This window comes from Microtus oregoni, unplaced genomic scaffold, assembly GCF_018167655.1.
Source record: "Microtus oregoni isolate MIOR12 unplaced genomic scaffold, Mior012 000008F_ref0000371, whole genome shotgun sequence".
In the NCBI taxonomy this organism is placed as follows: Eukaryota; Metazoa; Chordata; class Mammalia; order Rodentia; family Cricetidae; genus Microtus; species Microtus oregoni.
This window is the reverse complement of record NW_024543067.1, coordinates 8,313,334-8,333,708: the sequence shown is the minus strand read 5'-3', so window position 1 is coordinate 8,333,708 and position 20,375 is coordinate 8,313,334. Positions and strand designations below refer to the sequence as shown.

Sequence of the window (20,375 nt, the reverse complement as noted above, 5' to 3'; positions counted from 1 at the left end):
TTTGCTTTTACATAACATGCTGTTAACTATTCTCAAAAGATGTCTGGATGAGGCTGCCGGGGCCAACTCCAGGAGTCGGGACACACAGAACATTTGTGGGGAAAAGCTGGTATTTGAGCAGATAAGCGGGCAGGCTTCCAATACTGCTTCCTGGGCTATGATTTCCCTTCTAACATTTTATTCTCTCTGGAGGGTTTGTAAGGAGGCGTGCCTTTCTGCCTTTTTTTTTTTTTCCTGAGGTGAGGAGTTGCTGAACAATTAATTAACCTTGGGCCTAGCACATGCTAGGTTCTAGCATCCAGCTACCCTCAACCTCCCCCTTGCCCCGTTTTTAATCCCATGAGGCAATCTGATTTTCAGTGAGGATATCAGAAATGCCTCCTTTAGCGGTAAAGGTAAGCCATTAGCCATGTGTTCATGCACAAGGTGAGTGCTGACTGACCGCCTGCTTGAGGGCCCTGAGAACTCAGCAGTGAGGGCAGGCAGCTTCTGTCTGGGGAATGTCAGTGCTGTGTGCTGGCTCAGTCTTCCTGTGTCTTGGGGACTTTGATCTGTCCACACATTGTGAGCAATTTCCTTCACCAGATCTCCGTTTCAGATTCCTGCTTCTTCCCAACCCCATTTTGTTTTCCCCAATCTACCTATGTGGAACCCTCCTCTGCTTTCTCCTTTTAATGTTCATGTCATTTTCCCTCTGCCTTCTGGAGTGTGTGTGCCGTGTGTGTGTGTGTGTGTGTGTGTGTGTGTGTGTGTGTTTACGATGCACTGTAAATTCTGTTGTGCACTTTCGCTTCCTCTTTGAGGAGCGTGTGGGGAAGCTCAGCTAGTTCTCTTTTATATTTCTCCCTCTCAACATTTCCTTTCCAGTACATTCTTCTTTTTTTTTTAAATTTATTTATTTATTAAGGATTTCTGCCTCCTCCCCGCAACCGCTTCCCATTTCCCTCCCCCTCCCTCGATCAAGTCCCCCTCCCTCATCTGCTCGAATAGCAATCAGGGTTCCCTGCCCTGTGGGAAGCCCAAGGACTGCCCACCTCTATCCAGGTCTCCTAAGGTGAGCATCCAAACTGCCTAGGCTCCCACAAAGCCAGTACGTGCAGTAGGATCAAAAACCCACTGCGATTGTTCTTGAGTTCTCAGTATTCCTCATTGTCCGCTATTATGTTCAGCTAGTCTGGATTTATCCCATGCTTTTTCAGACCTAGGCCAGCTGGCCTTGGTGAGTTCCCGATAGAACATCCCCATTGTCTTAGTGTGTGGGTGCACCCCTCGTGGTCCTGAGTTCCTTGCTCGTGCTCCGTCTCCTTCTGCTCCTGATTTGGACCTTGAGATTTCTGTCCGGTGCTCCCATGTGGGTCTCTGTCTCTGTCTCCTTTCATCGCCTGATGAAGGTTAATATTCATGAGGGTGCCTATGTGTTTGTCTTTGGATTCACCTTCTTATTTAGCTTCTCTAGGAACATGAATTATAAGCTCAATGTCCTTTATTTATGGCTAGAAACCAAATATGAGTGAGTACATCCCATGTTCCTCTTTTTGGGTCTGGCTTACCTCACTCAGGATAGTGTTTTCTATTTCCACATTCTTCTTTCACTAGAATCATCTCAGATGTTTTTAAGAAATTATTATTGAAAGCACAGGATGGGTGGGTGCTGGTTAATCTTACTGTCAACAACAAAGCAACAGCAGCGAAAATCCTGGACCTCGTCACATGCGTTCCTCTCCCTTCCTTTTCTCAGTGCGATAGAATCATCGTCTCACAGGATTCAAAATGACTTCTGGGGTGGTACAGCCCTGTCTAGACTGATGCTTCTCAGAGGACAGATGTCATTCCCTTTGACTTTACTTTCCCCCTCCACCCGTGAAGGTCGGGTGGACTGGCCTTCTTTGACTGGCCGCTGTGGGGGAAACTCATCTCCCTGAGTTTACTTTCTGAGCTCATTGTTCCATTAACCTGTGAAGCAGTTAGTTGTGGGCCAGCTCTGCACTGCCTCGGGGGCCATGTCAGAGGAGCTTGTGGAGTTCAAGCCACCAAATAACAAAGCTATGGTGATAAACCCTGCAGAGGCAAAGTCCCAGGGAGATTGTTTCCAGAACATCACCTGCTTCTGCTGTACTTTCTCTTGCTTGTTACTGTCGTGTTCCTGCCGTATTTGGCGCAATGACTGTGATTACTGTGTGAACAGATCCCACTGTATCCTGTATAGAGTGATCGTTTCATGAAAAAATCGCACTCCTCACTGGGCAATTTACTTACAGATCATAATGAAGATGATTTTTATAAGAGCAGTGATGATTAGTTAAAGCTATGATTTCATTGGACTTTCTGAGTTAGCCCAAAAGATACAAGTGGTTAGGACAGTCAGTAAAATTGATTAGGGAAATGCTTTTAGGTTATTCTGCCAATAGAGACACACACACACACACAAAAAGACAAAATCAGGCTGGAAGTCACCTTCCCCTTTGTTAGATGTGAGAGTTGCGGGTGGAAACTAAGAACAAGAACATTTCATGCCTTATAGACCATGAACTCTGCCTGTAGGAAAACAGACTGATGATCAAAGAAAGCAGTTATGTCCCTGCACCCAGGGTTAGGCCCGAGGTCCTCGGTCATTCAGCTTACAGAATTAATCACAGGTTTCGGGATGCACCTTAAAGAAGAAAATTGTGAGAGGAAACTAAATGACGCTATTGTGTGTAGCAAAAAAGTAGATGATTAGCTAGACCATGAGAATAAAGTTTTGTAGGAATCTGACACACTGGAACCACAAACAGCAGCCTGCCAGGACTAAAGGAGCTGGCTGAAATCTATTAGCTTGCTTCAGACTTTGTTAATCAGTAATAAAGAATCATTGCTCTGGGGTGAAGATGTTATGGTGGGGGAATTAATAAAAAAGGAAATGTTTAACCACCTGTGGGCTCCTAAGAAAAAACATCTACCCTGTGATCCTAATGTGATCTCTTCCTGTGCAAAGATTCTAATTTGTTTTTGGAAAGTATCTCACTTGTGGCTGCAGGGTGATCTCCTTTTGCATCTTTGTATTAGGAGGTATAAAAGGGATAAGGAAAAACTAAGAGGAGTAGAAGGAGAACAGCAGGGAAGAAGGAGAAGAGGAAGAAGAACAAGAATGAGAAGAACGAGGAGAAAGGAGGAGGAGGGAGACAACAGGAGAGAAGAACGGAACAGAGAAAGAACAGTAGGAGCGGCAGAAGGAGAAAAAGAAAATGAAGAATTAAGCTTTGCCCCCACAGATAACGTCCCTGTGTGGTCTGTGCGTCTGTCCAGTTGTTCACCGATTCCATGCCTCCCTCCAGTTTCCCTGACCTGCCGAGCACTGGCTCTCTGGGTGCTGCTTGGCTTCGGGATGTGCAGCAGCCCCTACTGAGGCAGCAGTCAGTCTGTCCTGTCAATCAACCCAGGGTTTTGGTCACAGGAGCTCTCTGGGCCTGGGGTCTCCACTAAGACATCCTTTATTGTTGCTGAGCTCCAGTGCGCCAAGGACAGACCGATGGCATTAGCAATGGCAGTGCATACACTTCTTTCCCTGGCTGCCCCTCAGAATTGCCAGGTGAGTCTATAGCCAGACCACCCAGAAGGTGCCTGATCTCCCCTATCTCAGAAGCTAAGCAGAACAGGGCCTGGTTAGTACTCGGCTGGGATAATTGCCTGGTGAACTCCATAGATGGCCAACACCATTTAAAATGTCTGTGTGGTTCTGACATGCAGTTAGGTTTAGGGCTAATGGACCGTGGCTCCACAAGGACATTCATCACTGACTTATCCTGTGACCTGTCTACGGGCTCAAATTCTCTAGTCCTTCCTTTGAAATCTGGAGACCCTGCTCATTTGCCTGGAAGGCAGGTTGAATTGTTGCCCTGAGTCTCCCACAGCCTGGTCGCTTTTATGCTGGGCTGAGCGTAGATGTCTTTGTACGTCTACCTTGCATATGGCAACCAACCTTTGCTTCCGACCCAGATGCAAATTTTGACCCATTTTTAGTTATTCTCAGTCACTTCTGTCAGGAGTGGGTGTGGGAAGGAGAAGCCAGATGCCTTTGTTCCTAGCACCGTCTTCCTCTGAATTCAGACTGTAATGGCTGAATTACGTGGGACCCTGCAGGCAGTACTTCTGCTTGGGTTTTGTTTGTGTACAGTCGTGGGCTTTAGGTGCTGTTTCTTTTGTACACTTCATACACGCATGCGTTTGAAGCTCCTCAAAAATCCTGTGGCTGTCTTTCCCCCTCTGACATCCTTGTAAAAACTTTAAACACTGCAAAGATGAAGTACCTGTGACAGGTCTTCAAATTCTTAGAACCATCCTTTCACATTTCCCAGTTATTGTCAGGAATATTGTCTCTCAGCTAATGCCTTGTGCCGCGTTATGTTAGCAATATTGAAACTACTTTGGGCAATCCCGATTTTGACTGGGATAATTTGCCATTGCCATGAGTACTTCTTAGATGACACGGACTCCCCTGAGAGACTTATATATTGAAATTGAATGTAAAAGAGAGTCACCCTAACAGATGGTTAAGCTTTTAATTGTGGCTGCAGATGTAGCTCAGGGGACAGTGCATGGTTTGTATGTGTGAACTTGAAGGTTTGATCCCCAGCACCATATAAAGAAAAACAACCCTTTTTCACTGGTAGAGAATGTAAAGGCTTGTTTGTTAGGAAATTTGCTTTTCCTGAGAAATTACCCCTAGACTCAAAGTGAGCTATTTAATTCATCCTGTGGCCTCTCTTCTTTTTGGCTGTGTTAAGAAAATAAAGGACCGCTGGAATGTTGCATCCGCAGGAGGTAGGAAATGACTTTTTCTAGATAATGGTTAGAACCAGGCCTTCTCCTTGGTTCTTAATCACCTCAGCTGAATGCAGCTCAGTAGCTGGCAAAGCCCTGTCTGCTGTGAGAACACGTCTCTTCTGCTGTGAGAACACATCTCTTCTGCTGTGAGAACATGAACATGTTGTCTCTTCTGCTGCCGTGTCTTCTTTCTCGTTTTCTTTTGGAAAGCACCAGCCTGGAGGCTCCTAACCTCTCACCATTTCCCTCCTTCTCAAGACGTCTGTCCACAGATATGGTTGAGGACATTTTTGCCTGGTCCATGTAAGAACAGCTACCTGTTACAGAGGTCACAGCTTTAGAAGTTTACTGCAATATTTCAGTATTTCATTTGGTTCTCGGTAGTGATATTTTATTTGTATTCTAATAAATAAAGCTTGCCCGAAGATCAGAATGCAAAGCTAAGCCACTAGAGGCAAGGAAGTGGTGGCACACACCTTTAATCCCAGAACTCAGGAGACAGAGGCTAAGGGATCTCTGTGAGTTCAAGGCTACCCTGGGCTACCCAAGATTGATCCAGAAAGAGATCCAGGTGGTAGTAGCTCGCACTAGGGAGGTGGAGAAAGGAACCATAAAGGGGAAGATACAGGAACTCAGTGGAGTGTGGAGTCTGAGGATTCATGGAGACAGGATCTCACCCTTTCATTCTGCGGTCTCTCTAGTGGCTGGCTACTTTGCTTTTCTGATCTTCAGCTTGAACCCCAATATCTGTCTCTGGGTTTTTATTATTTACGCTACAGTTCTCCCAACTGCCCGTGACATAAGAAAGCAAGCTGGATATGTCGATTTCACAAGTGAGAAAATTAAAGTTCATAAGAAACCCTTCTGAACCTCACTGAGTCCATACAACTCAGGAATAGATGCCCATAATTCCAGTTCTCGAGGCTGAGGAAGAGGAATTAGGAGAAGAGGCCAGACTGGGCTACATAGCAAGTCCAAAGTGAGATCCTGTCTCAAAAGACAAAACAAGAGGGCTGGAGAGATGCTCAGTGGATAAGAGCTTTTGTTGCTCTTGCTGAGGACCTGGGTTTGGTTCCCAGTACCCACATGGCTGCCCATAACTTCTGTAACTCTAGTTCCAGAGATCTGATGCCCTCTCTGGCCTCCAAGGGCATCAGGTGGGTATGCGGTACAGAGGCATCTGTGTAGGCAAAACACTCATAAAATAAATAAATCTTCAAAACAAAACAAAACCCTGAACAAATGAAAAACCAGAAAAGAGACAAGGGCTGGGGAAATGGCTTGGTTGTTAAAGCGCTTACTGTGTAAGCATGAGGACCCAAGTTCGATTCCCTAGAACCCACATGAGAAGCCCAGAAGTGGAGTTCACCTGTAGTCCTAGCACTGGGAGAACAGAGACAGGAGGACCCTGGGTGCTTGCTGCCCAGATGGTCTAGCAGAATCAGGGGGCTCCTGATTCAGTGGGAGACCCTGTCTCAAAGGATAAGATGGAGAGCGATTGAGAGCACCACACACACACACACACACACACACACACACACACACACAAATTCAAATGAGAACAAACTGTACAGCTAGTGTTTGCGTCTAAGTCTGTAATACCAATGTAAATGGAATGCTCTTCCTGTTAAACACCCTGCCTGCCCTGGGAAGAATCCCAGCTGCACTCACATTCAGCCTTGGGGATCTGACCTTTCTCTATGCTCCCTTGTCTTCTAGAAGATGATCTCTTAGAAGATGGTGGAATTCTCAATATTTCAGTATTTAATGACACGTGTTTGAAGTTGAACAGGCGTTCTATGAAAGATGGATCGGAACAAATGTATCAAGTAAGGTGAACCCTTATTCTTACCTGTTATAGAATTTGTCGTTCCAAAACTTGAGTGACTTATTCCCACACTGGGAAAATCGGGTGATTTATTCCCACCCTGGGAAAACTGAACGATTTATTCCCACACTGGGTATGCACCATTCTTTCCCCTAGCATCTCTTTTGCTCTTAACCCCTGAGCTTCAAATCTTTATTAAACACATCTTTTCCTTGAACTGTGACTCTTCTTTGCAGCCCATGTTTTTGGGTGTGTGCTAGCATCAAGTCTATATTAAAACATCTTTAATAAAAACACAACTCTGCTTACAAAAAATGTGGGCTATCTCCAATGGATGGTTCAGAATATTTTTTTCCCCCGAGACAGGGTTTCTCTGTGTATCTCTGACTGTCCTGGAGCTTGCTCTGTGGACCAGGCTGGTCTTGAAGTCACAGAGATCCGCCTGTCTCTGCCTCCCGAGTGCGGGTTCAGACTATTTAAAGACTCCTGCTGGGAGGACTGTCTGCGCTGTTTGTGGTGTCCATTTCTAGAGATGAGTGTATGTTAGATGGCCACGAGGAGGAGCTGAGTTGAAAAAAGGTGCTGTGTAGTTGGTGATTTTCTATCATTCTCCTGCCTGTGATTTCACACTTATGTTTTAATGCATTTACTATTTACATCTTGATTTGCTCTCAAGTCTACACATTGGGTGTTCATTTTTAAGACACTCATTGTGTGGCCGCTGGCTTTCATGTAACTTTAGTGTAGTTTTCTTTTATGCCCAAACTCAAATCCTAAGCAAATTTAGGAAGGAATCCGAATTTACTTTTAGTGTCACGTTTAGTGCCTAGCAACTCTGGCTGTGTGCAATAAAGTTAAAATTAATTATTCATTCCACAAATATTTAGCAAGAGGATGTCATATAGTATAACCTGGAAGTTTCAATTCAAACAAATAGGAATGTGCAAATAAATAGGCAACTGTAATTTGGTACAATGAATCTTTGATAAAAATTTTTTGATAAAAATAATGGAATAGGACTGTGTGTGTGTGTGTGCGCGTGCGTGCGTGCGTGTGTGTGTGTGTGTGTGTGTGTTTCACACATGCATGTTCCCAGGTATAATTTTTAAAAATAATTTACGTTTATTCTCATGTGTATGTTTTGTCTGCATGTATGTATGTGCATCGTGTATATGCCTTGGAGTGTTGGATCCCCTGGGACTGGAGTTCCACATGGTTGTGAGCCACCATATGGGTGCTGGGAATCGAACCCAGGTCCTCTAAAAGATCCAGGGCTTGTAACTGCTGAGCCATCTTCTCCTGCCAAGGTGTAAATTTTTAAGAAGCCAAAACTATGTTGTATGATAGGAAATGAGCAGGAATTAGCTGAAGCAAGGGTGAAGAAGGGCATTGTGGGTACGTAGACAGCACAGTGGCTGACGTCAAAAGCAAAGAGGAGTAGGTAGGAAGAGGGAGGGTGAAGATCCAGTGGCGACTGGCTGAGCCCTACCTGCTTTGCTTTGAATCTGAATGCCCATGCGGAGCCACTGGAGGGAAGCCTGTAAGTGAGTATTTACGTTTCCGTGTTGGAAAGAGCCCTGGGGCTAGAGACATACATATTCAAGGACCCAAATAATTTATTTATTCTAAGATTAAAATGGTTTTTTATATTAGTGTTGAAAGTCTTATTATAGCTAGCGGGAGACTTGATTAAGAAGACCAGTGATTCTAGAGGCTGGGGAAATGGCTCAGTTGGTAAAATCCTTGCTGCCCAAGCGTGAGGAACTGAGTGTGGACCCCATCATCACCTGAAGAGTCAGGTGCAGGTGTGTGCAGAGTCAGGAGGATGGATCCCTTTGGCTATTGGCCAGCTAGGGTAGCTGATCTGTGGGCTCGAGGGTCAGTGTAAGACTCTGTCTCAAAAAGTAAGGTACAGAGTGATAAAGGAAGACATTCAGCCTCGGGCATCCACATTACACACACAAACCCTACACTAAGATGATTGAAGAATAAAATTGAAAAAGAAACTAAACTTTTAATGTGTCAAAGATCAATTTATGGGGGCTGGAGAGATGGCTCAGTGGTTAAGAGCATTGCCTGTTCTTCCAAAGGTCCTGAGTTCAATTCCCGGCAACCACATGGTGGCTCACAACCATCTGTAATGAGGTCTGGTGCCCTCTTCTGGCCTGCAGACACACACACAGACAGAACATTGTATACATAATAAATAAAATAAAGATCAATTTATGTAATACATAAAAGATAAATAAATCCACTGGGGAAAGTGAATATTCGAAAGCTGTCTGCAGAAGAAAACATACATTTTGTTCACATCTTATATGAATGTATTACTTGTATTAGAGAGTGGTCCAGGAGAACAGGGCATCGCAAGATCTTGTGAGCAGCTCTGTTGGTGATGTTGTCTAGACCCTGGAGCATGGCTGTGGCTGGCTGGAATGGAGGGGAGGGATATTCATAGCACTGAACTCAATGACCTCTGAGGCCAATTTTTGATAGTTTATCTCTAAGGATACCAAGAGAAAGACCCGAGAGAATTGGAGGACTTGGCCAAGAGATGAATCTTATGAGCAAATTATCACCGTCTTGGATGACCTGTGAGGAAAGCTCAGTGAACGTAGTATGGAAGGAAGGGAGGTGGTAGAGTCAATGACGTGAGCTTCAACTGAATGATTAAACTCACAGTACCCACCAAACAAAGCCTACTGGTTGCTGATATTTGATCCTGTTTTTCTGGGATCGTCACTAAAGTGTTTCCCTTGTGACCCACTGTTACTTGAGCGGCAGGATTCAGACACCTCCACGGTCATCAGCTTTTCCCAAGCTCTAATGGGAAGGAAGGAAGGAGCAAGGGAAATGGCATTGTACTGTCATTGTAAAAGCATAGCCTGGGGCAGTTCTCATAGTGCTTACATACCTGCACAATGGGGCTTGTCTGTGGATTCCCGTGATGAGAAAAGTGGAAAGGTCCGGTAGCTTCAATACAGTGTCTTTCACTTGAGTGGGCACCAAGGGATCACTTTAGAATAGCCTGCCGTCTTATTCTTCTGAGATACGTTTATTCCTAACTGTCATTGGGTATGCAATTTAATTGTAGACCTACGCCTACTGGACAGGATAGGCAAACTGGACAGGATAGGTACAGTAGGAGAGGTTGTCCTCGGCTTAGCTTGCTGGTGTCTTAAAGATAATTCTAAGATCCTTGGAAGGAAGTTTTTGTGCCTCCTCTCGACTTGCAGTCTAGAACTCCACAAGCCAACAGGAAGCTAATGCAACCCTCGCTTTCCATCTTGTGACAGGTGGAAGTTCTGGGTCAGAGGTGGTATCTGGAGAGCTTTTATCATGCAACTTTCTTTAACTTCACAACAAGAGACCAAGCTCCGGAAGTGTGTTTAGAGCTGTACCCAGCCACTGATTACACAATAAACATCACCCTCCTGCGACCCACCGAGCCACACTCGGCACAAATAAGCCTAACAACCGCACTAACAGGTAGGCACGGACGGATGCCTTCTGTGTTGTACCCTCTGAGAGTTGAATGGTACAATATGGGGAGCATGAAGGGCATGGCCAAGAGCCCTGAGTTCTAGTTCTGACCAACTGCAAGCTTTACTTTGGTTCAGGATGCTCAGATCTTGCCTTTGGGTAGCATTTTGGCTTCTAGAGGGACCAGGCAAGGAGATGCTGCTTCAAGTGGGGGATTCCAGGTAACCTTAGTGTGAGAATTCTGGAAGCCACTGTCTATCTCTCATCTCAAGTTGAAAATGGTTCTGGCTCTGAGGATATTGATAGAGACAACTAGGAATATCTTCATGGAGACAGAAATCTCCCCACTTTGTTGGGAACTGGCAGAATCAAGAGGGCTCACAGTTGGGTCATTGCAGGGGCAGGGGCACATTTAAACAATAGGTTGTTATGGTCCATTTTCAATGTGAGGTAAGCTAGAGTGCATTGGAGTTTCCAGAAGCATTCGGTCCTTCCCTCCCCTAGCTGGAGGCTAAAGTCTGTTTGTCTCAGGCCTCTGAGAGTTAGATGAGTTCCGTGTGACTGAGCCCAAGATCTGGAAAGAAGAGAGGGACAGCATCAAGCCCCAGATTGTTCATTGGGTGAGGCTTTGTGTCCTAGGTCTCTGAGACCTAGTTTGGAGGGGATACAAGTTCCAGACTATAGAAGAAGAGGACAGAAATTTCTCAAGGATCTTAAAAACCACTGTCATGGGCCAGATCAGTGATTTGGCCTTTTTTTAAATTTTTATTTTATTTTGCCCTTTCTGAGAACGATATATTAAAATCTGCTTCATGTTCGCTAGCCTCTTAGATTTTTTTTTTATTAACTTATTTCCAACAACTTGACTCAGAATAGCAGTCTGATGACACCCAGGCTCCTCTGAAACTTCCTTTGTGGACTTCCCTGGAAGCCACAGAGGCTAGCGGCGTTAACCAGTCAGCTCTTGGCTAGCTCTGAGGGACACGGGGTCTTTCCCTTTCCGTCCCTCCTTCCCCTTTCTTCTTTTCGTAGAGAACCCATTCACGCAGGACTTTGTACACGCCAGGCAAGTGTTCTGCTGCTGAGCCACATTGTCAGGCCCCTCTCACCATTGCTTCAATCCTTTGGGTTTAATAATCATATTTTGGGACATCTAGGGAAAGAGGTCGCCCCGTTTGAAGGAAGCAGCAGAATGAAGGGCCTATCCCTGTCTTCTCAGAACCCCTCTGTTTCTGGTTCCCTTTCGTTCCTGGTGGGGTAGGAGGCGGGTAGTTTGGCCTTGGTACTCGGGAGACTGCAGTTTTCGAGACATGAGCACACTCACGGGTCATCTCAGGAGCTTGGGATTACCAGGAGAGCCATTAAGGCACGAGTTCATAGGCTCTATCCCTAGAGTTCCAAGTCAGTAGGTACAGGTCTGCACCCTGAGTCCAATTCCTAGCAAACTCTGTCCCGCTGATTCTGCCAGTCCACATCTTAGGTAGTATTGTAGCCACATGCAACTTAGCTGGTCCATGCAGGCAGAGACAAAAGAAGGAAGGGGAAGAAGGAAGGGAGTACTAACTAAAATAATGCTATATGTTCATGTCCAAGAAGCTAGAGTGCTAAAATTGGCCTGATCATATGCTTTTCCTGATGGTCATATACCACTTCCTCTGTTTCCGCATCCCTGAGACCCCGCTGCTGTGCCGCTGAGACAGCCATCGTCTTTGGCTGTGTCCGGTATTCACATTTTGCAGTGAGAAACCAAGTCTCAATCTTTCTTTCCACTTGGGATTATGCAGGATTAATAGACAAAGTATCATCTTCACTGTTGTGGGCAATTGCCAGGATGACCCTCAACACAGATTCTATCCTGAAGTTCCATTAGAGGAAAAGGTTTAGGTGTAATGGGCTTATCTGACCCCGTCTTGGGCTAAACACCAGAGGAATGGCAATGGGCAGATAACCTATCACCCACTTCTTGGAGGCTGGGGTGACATGAAATACCACAGTCTGAATCTTGTTTGCTCAGTGACCTGTAACCCACAGGAGCTCTTTGCAATAGGAAGTCTGACCCGAGGAACGGTAGCTTCCTGACAATCAGGCCATGTGTTTACTGTGCCTTGAGGCTGAAGGAGTCAGGAATAATTGTCTTTGCCTTAGTGGACCGAGTGTGGCCAGGATGTGGTCACCCTCAGCCCTTGTAAGCAATGGGACTGACCTTTGTGATGTTGAGCATTGGGGCTTGAGCACGGATATCCATGGTCAGCCCAGAGTCTGCATCAGGAAAGGAATTCTCATTCCTTTCAGGTTCCTACAGGCCATGTCATGTGTGTTTAAGAGCGTGCAGTCCTCTCACTCTTCGGCAGGGATATATGTTCATATGTATTTACTTCTAGGATAAGCTTGATAAAAATCTAGAAACATCAAGAGAGGTAGGAGCTGACATTCTTTCCAGGGAATGAAACTACAGAAGTGTAAGACTTTTTCATCGCACTGAGAAGTGGTTCGTTTGACGCTCAGTCTTTTTGTTTATTTGAGTGGAGAGCCTGCAGATTTTTCTTTTATCCTTAAAATGTAGTCATTGTATTTGGGTAAGTTTTGAGGTCATGTTGACTCAGCTTTCTTAGGTAGTTGGAGTATCATTTCAATATTTATATTCAAGTGTGTTTTTTTTATTTTTGTAATGTTAATGCTGTTTTTAAATATTAATTCTGTCTCAGTGTTTTTTAGAGACCCTAGTTGTGCAGATCTTGGACCTTCATTCAGCCCCTTCAGTGTTGATCTTTTATGCTAAAAAAAAACAAACAAAACCAAAAGTTCGTTTTAAGTCAGGCCTTTAATCCCAGCTCTTGGAGGCAGAGGCAGGTGGATCTCTGTGGGTTGGCTAGCCATGTCTACGGAGCGAGTTCCAGGATAGCCAGGTTACACACTCAGACCTTGTCTTGAAAAGAAAAATGTCATTTTTACTTTTAAAATCTCTCTACTATCTTTTATTATTTTTTACTCAAATCTATTCTTTTACAGGCATCAAGAAATTCAGCTTTTCCCCCCAATGCTGTCCTGTCCCTCTCCTTCATGGATTTCCTGAGTTCAGTCACCGCTGCTTCGTTTCCTTCCTTCTTTGTGTCCATTTCTGTTCTTAGCTTTGGTTTCCTGACTGGAGATGTCGTCTCCAAAGCCTCAAGGGATTATTTATTGTGTGCCCTATTTCCTCATTTGTGTGTGTGTTTAAATAGTTTCTCCAAACAACAAGGTTTTGGCTATAAAACCTTGGGTTTTTTTTTTTGTTTTTTGTTTCTTTTCTTTTTTTTTTTTTAAAACCAGAATGTGAAAGTTTATTTTCTTGCAATGTAAAATAGCTAACATTTACTTAGATTGTTGGTGTCAAAATTTTACTTTAATTTTCCCTTTTTGCTTTCTTGTTATTGAAAACAGTTGCTACATTTAAATATATTTTATCATATTCTTTCCTTTACCAAAGGCCTTGCAGAATCCCTTCCATTCTTTTTTCATTTTCTCTTTTTTTTTAAAATGATTTTTATTGAGCTCTACATTTTTCCAGCCTACAAACCACAATCCCAGATAACTTAGACAACAATGAGAGACATAGATATAATCTACACAACAAGTAGAAAGTAGAAAAAGACCAGATCTCCTGAGTAAATTGGGAACATGGGGACCTTGCAGGATGGTTGAAGTGCGGAGGGGAGAAGCAGGGAGGGGAGCAAAACCTCGTTTTTTGAAGAGACCATTCCTGTCTATCACCACAGACTGCAGTGGTGGCTAATGAGCTTAGCCAGGTTAAGAGCGCCCTCTTCAGTCCTGGGGAGAAGTGCAGTTGCTGTAGAGGTTTCTTTTGTGTTTTGTGCTTTGGTTGAGCTTGAAACATCTGGTCTAGTTTAGAGTTCTTCTGCTACGTGAGATCTTGCACTAATGCTCCTGTTTCTTCCTCTCAACACTGAAACTCCAAGGCCGCGTGCACATCTTCCTTCTCCACCCTTTCTTCCCAGGAGCAGTGACTTCCCCAGCTGCTTCCCAGCACATTCCCACGTCATATCCTTTCTCAGAAGCCCCGGTGACACGCTGGTCTCATGTTTTCCCATTGCCAGTGGCGTTTCTCTTTCTGTGAAGGACTCTAGCTCCTTGCCTCCCACCTCGTTCACACGGCGCTCTGCACAAACCACTTTTAGGAAGTTTAGAGAACCCGGCTGGTTCTCTAATAATGCAGTGCTTATTGTTCTGGTTAAGTTTGTTGTGTCCTCCCTGCTTTCCAGTTAGAATGACAGCTGTGTGTGTGTGTGTGTGTGTGTGTGTGTGTGTGTGTGTGTGCAGGGGAGTGTGTTCACTCACGTATGCGTGTGCACAGACCCGAGGTTGGTGTGAATGTCTTTGGTTGTCACTCTCAACCTTGTTTTTTGAGACAGGGGCTCTCACTGGAGCTGGAGCTCACCGCTTAGCCAGAATCCACCCACTCCTCCCCTGCCCCACAACTCCCACTTCCCCTCACCCTCAGTCCTTGGAGTTACAGATGCAAGCTCTTGTTCCTGGCTTTTCCATGGGTCCGGGGGATGTGAACCCAGGTCCTCACGCTTGCTCAGTGCACACCTTACCCACCGAGCCGTGTTCCCACCCCCAACACATTGCTTTTTATGTTGTTTTCTTTGTTCCTCCTTTGACCTGAAGAATTTTGGTCTATAATGCATTTTTAAGCACTGACTTTCCATATCAGTTCAATTTTTTTTTTTTTTACTATCTTGAACCCCTCCTTTTCTGTAGTTCATATATTGCCTCATCACCCAAGTTTTCTCATAATTGATTTCAGGTGGTTTGACAACATTCCCCTGGAACCAGGCTGTCTAAATTCAAACCTCAGATCTGCCAAATGCTATTAGGTATTTGGATAAGTTAACCTGCGTGTGTCTTAGTTATCCCAGCTGGAACTATGGGACTGATGTCCTTACATTGTGGGTTATGACGAGTACTTGCATGGGTTAATTCGTGTGGAAAAATCAGTCTCTAGGTGACAAACCGCGTCTGTAAAACGTTAAGCACTACTTAATTTTTCCTAATGGCATTTGTTATGTGCCCCTTGGTGGTTTTGTTGCACTTATGTAAAGAGTGACTCCTCTCCTAAGTAAACGTAAGAGTGTGTATTAATTTCTGTTGCTGTTGCCATGAGAAGACTCATACAAAAGCGGTTTAAGGAAGGAAGGGTTCATTCAGGCTCCAGTTGAAGGGTATAGTCCGTCATGATGGGGAAACCGAGGCAGCAGAGGCTTGGAGCAGCTGGCCACACGGCACCACAGTCTGGCAGCTAAGAGTGGTAAGTGCACGGCACTACCACTCAGTCCACATTCTCCATCTTCCACGGCGCAGAGGCCCCACCCATCGAGCGGTCCTGCCCGTCGTTGAGATGGATCATCACCTACCAGCTAACCTAATCAACAGTCTCTCACAGGCATGCCCAGTAGCCAGGTCAGTCCCTCAGGCCCGTCTCTAAGCCAGTTCCTGTCAGGCTGACAATGAACACTAGCCATCACCAGGCAGTAACCAAGTCTTGCAGCACTTCTGTTCCACCGGGCTAATGCCAGCTGCTTGGTGGTCTCCTTAGTGTTGATGGCTTCATTTAAATGTCCGGGATAATTGTGCCTGTCAATCTCCTCCTCACTGCGAGTGCAGAGATGACAAAGAGCCCCACCCCGCCCCGCCCAACCCCAGAGCTCCCGGGTTAATGAGGACCATTGACAAGGCTCAAAAATGCAGTATATAGAGTGTATAGAGTGTATAGAGGTTTTAGAGTGTATAGAGGGTATAGAGTGTATAGAGGTTATAGAGTGTATAGAGTGTATAGAGTGTATAGAGGCTATAGAGTGTATAGAGGTTATAGAGTGTATAGAGAGTGTATAGAGGGTATAGAGTGTATAGAGGGTATAGAGTGTATAGACTGTATAGTGTATAGAGTGTATAGACTCTATAGAGTATATAGAGGGTATAGAGGATATAGAGGGTATAGAGTGTATAGAGTGCCGTTTCTAGGTTTTTGCGGCTGCCGAGCAGAGGATGGGATGTCTGAGTTCCCCAGACTCGCTCTTCCACAGCGTGAAAGAAAGAAGGCAGAGGTCCGAAGTCTGTTGGCCTGAGAGCCAGGTCTTCGTTTCTGTGAGACAGTCTTGCAGGTCTGGTTTTTCAGCCCCAGTATTCTAGATTAGATGACCCAGTGGGTGGGGAAAGGGAGAATGAAGGGGTGGCCAGGGCTGGAGGTTTGTAGGAGCGAGAGGCGTGTACACAGCCTTTCTAGTAGCAGACGGTGAAGGGGCATCCTTTTATGTTATTTCTTAATGTTTTTGTGCTTGCAATATTCTTAGAGGCTTACTTTCTCACCAGCTCAGCTATTTTCAGCTCATTCTTTTTGAGAGGATAAAATCCCACGGTAGAAAGGTGTGCTTGTTTATGAACGTGCGTATTATTGAAGGATATTGAATTTCCCCCTTCAGAAAACACTCTATTAATGCGTACACGTGTAGTATTGCCTTACTGATTTTGAGAACTTCATTTTCACATTTTGACGTCTACGAACTCTTAGAGTTGCCTTACAGCCGGCAGTCTGTCTGCTGGGGACCTGTCTTTGCCCATGTGTCCCTCAGATTGGCCCTAACTCAGTGTCATTTGCTGTATTTAGTTACAGACATTCGTGATGTTTGTGCCTTGTGTTTCATTGCTATTTTAGAAAATTTTCACGGTGCTTTGACCCAGAGACAAAGCATGCTGCATGTTGAAAACCACAGAAACAAAACATGCTACATATAGAAAACCATAGGAACAATAGCAAGGTGTGACATCAGAATGGCTGTCAGCGGCTCACAAGAGAAGCTGGAAAAGAGGGAGTGCACTAAAGAAAGACTGGACGAGGGATGTATCTCCGTCATAGAGTGATTGCATGCTTCACAGAAGATCCCCTGGGTCCCATCCTCAGGTGCACGCGTGTGCATGTACATACATACATACATACATACACACACACACACGTATACACAGAAAAAAAGGAAGGAAGGAGGAAGAAAGGGCCCCTCACTAAGACTCTAGGTAGCAGATATAATGACATCGCATGAGCCGGGGAGATAGTGATGGCTCAGGGGGTGAGAGTGCTTGCTGTGTGCTGGCTAGCTTTATGTCAACTTGACACAAACTAGAGTCATCAGAGAAGAGGGAACCTCAATAAGATGGGGCTATAGGCAGGCCTGTAGAGTATTTTCTTAATTAGTGAGTGATGGGGGAGGGCCCAGCCCATTGTGTGTGGAGCCTCCCCGGTCAAGTGGTCTCTGTTCTATAAGAAAGCAGGCCAAAGAAGCCATGGGGACCAAACCAGTAAGCGGCACTCCTCCATGGACTCTTCAACAGTTTGGGCTCCAGATTGCTGCCGCATTCTGAGTTCCTGTCTCGACTTCCTTTGATCAACAGCGATCTGGAAGTGTAAGACAAATAAACCCTTTCTCTCCTATATTAATCAGAGTTCTCTAGAGTAGCAAAACTTATAGAATGAATATATGTGTGTGTGTATTTACGTGTGTGTGTGTGTGTGTGTGTGTGTGTGTGTGTGATTTATTAGAATCACTTAAAGTCTATGGTTCAACAAATCCAACAATGGCAGGCCATAAATTCCCAAGAAGCAGGCCCTAATGCCAGTGAAGGAACGGACTTGCTAGCAAGGCAAGAGCAAGCAGGCAAAGAGCAAAGGCTTCCTTCTTCCCTGGCCTTACATAGGCTTCCTGCAGAAGGTGTGGCCCAGACTAAAGCTGTGTTTTCCTGCCTCAAGACCCTAATTAAAGACTTGTGCCTTCCTGCCTTAAGATCCAGATCAAAGATATGAGTCTTCCTGCCTCCAAGGTTCAGACTAGAAGTGGATTCACCCACTTCAAACCAAGCAAATGTCTCTCAGGGGTGTGCCCTCCATTTCTTGATTGTCATTCATTCCAGATGTAGTCCCATTGACAACCAAGAATAGCCATCACGGCCCCATCTTGCTTTTTCGTTATGGTGTTTCAAAGCAGCAATAGAAGCCCTAATGAGGACGCTGTGTGCTAAGCTGCTTTTCTGTTCTTGTTATAAGACACCAAGGCAGTTTATGGGAGGAAGGATTGACTTGGGCTTATAGATCCAGAGGGATAAGAGCCTGTCACGGTGGGGAGACAGAGCAGGAAGCCCCAGGCGTGGTGCCTGAAGCAAGAAACTCAGAGCTCGCCTCTTCAAAAGCAAGCTGGAAGCAGAGAGAGCAAGCTAGAATGGACTTGATACTGCTGTACCACCTAAACCTTTCCGAATAGCATCACCGACCGGGAGCCGAATGGGAGATAGTCTCATTCAAACACCCACACGGTGCAAGCATGAGGAGCAGCGTTCAAGTCTACAGAACCTGAGTGATCAGCCAGCATACTCATGTGTATGCCCATAACCATAGCACTGTGGGGGCTGGGGGCAGGCCAGGAGGATCTCTGGGGCTTGTTGACTGCCGGCATAGGTACGGGTTCAGCGAGAGACGCTTTGTCAGGGCAATATGGTGGAAAATGATAAAGCAAGATCCCTGCAGTCTTCCTGTGCTCTCCACACACATGGGGACCCCTCACCCCCACCCACTGCAGACACTGCAATTAAAAAGCGAGAAGTCTTAGACAGAAAACACAAATATATTTTAAGAATATTTCATCACATTCTGTTACATTTTTGTTTATAACATGATAAAAAAAATTTAGTGTTTCGATCCGAAAAGCTCTTTCAGGCAGCATAATTTGATAAGATAAGAAAACACTAATGATTGTTCATCGGGTAGAAGCTTTTCTTTTTTAATAATATACAAGATCCTGGTGTCTCATAAAAGAATGTTAGCTTATATTTGGTGAACTATGGCTGATCTTTGCATACGTAGGCAGGCCCCACATCTCTGTAAAGTTGAGTCTCAGGAGTGGGGCTTCCACGTCACGGTGCTCATAAATCTCAAAAAATCACAGAGATTGTGTCCGTTCCACGCGGACTAATAGTAAATGGAATCTTGCCAGGAAAGCATTTTCACTAGCATCATACGTGACCGCTTTGCGTGTTTGAGAGCCCGAGAAATAACAACTGCTTTCCTCTGGGGCTGGGGACGGAACCCAGCACCTTGCATACGGCCAGGCAGCTGCTCTCTGGTGCTGAGCTACACTCCAACCCTTACTTTATCTTAATTTGGAACTTTGCTTGTTAGACTTCCCCGGGTTAAAGGCCTGTTAGACTTCCCCTGGGAGTCACCTGTTCTGTTTTCTCCTATCTGGGCGCCATTACCGGTTTTTAGTACTCTAGTGATCTGACCGTTTTATGTGCCCATCATCAAACACCTGTACTGAATGGCTTATGGGAGGAAAGGGTTCCGAAGTTTCTGTTCCTCCTGGCGGAGAGGGCATGGCAGAGCAGCGTCCACTGTGGTGGGCGTTGTGGCGGCAGCTGTTCCGGTGGATGTGGCTGGAGCCGAGCAGAGAGCAGGTGGAAAGTAGGGCCAGGCTATAGTTCACACAGATGGTGGCTGCTTCAGCCAGCCAATTTCTGTTTGGTTGGTTGGTTGGTTTTTTTTTTTTTTCGAGGCAGGGTTTCTGTGTAACAGCTTGGCTCCCCTGACACTCTCTCTGTAGACCAGCTGGCCTCAAACTCACAGAGATCCTCCTGCCTCTGACTCCCGAGTGCTGGGATTTAAGGACTGTACCTCCATGACCAGCCAGCCAGCCAGCCAGTTTTTAAGAGCCTGGTGGCACCCAATATCACCAGCAATTGGGGAATTACTGTTCAGAGCGGGAACCTGTGGCAGTCATTTCAGACTCAAACTTATGGACCGCCATTTATTTTTTCAACCCCACTCCCCACCATTGTTTGAGCTTTTAAACTTGGATATTATATCTTTTTCCACACAGAAAAGTTAACTTTCTTTAGTCAGTTTTTTTAAAAAATTAATGTTTAGGTGCTAGAGAGATAGCTCAGTGCTTAAGAACACTTGGCTAGTGTTTCAGAAGACCCAGGTTTGGTGCCCAGCATCTATATGGCAGCTCACAGCCATCTGTAACTCCAGTCCTAGAGGATCCAACACTCTCTTCTGGTCTGCCACAGACACCAGGCACTTATGTGGTGCACAAACCTACTTGCAGGCAGCAATACACATACAATAAAAAAAATTTAAATTAAGGGTTTTTTTTTGTTTTCTTGGTATGTCTTTCCTACCTAGTGTTATAGGACTATTCTTTTCTTTTTTTTTAAATAT

The 20,375-nt window shown here is 45.2% G+C and overlaps 1 protein-coding gene across 6 annotated transcripts in view; it reads left to right on the top strand.

Moving 5' to 3' along the window:
* Positions 1–20,375, top strand: part of Susd1 (sushi domain containing 1) — a 119,364-nt gene that overhangs the window by 64,428 nt on the left and 34,561 nt on the right. For 5 of the 6 annotated variants that reach the window (XM_041657839.1, XM_041657837.1, XM_041657842.1 and 2 more), the window contains exons 9-10: positions 6,523–6,632; positions 9,928–10,120. In XM_041657839.1, coding sequence (XP_041513773.1) covers positions 6,523–6,632; positions 9,928–10,120 — 303 coding nt within the window. The remainder of the gene's footprint in view (positions 1–6,522; positions 6,633–9,927; positions 10,121–20,375) is intronic. The other variant, XM_041657838.1, reaches the window with a different exon arrangement.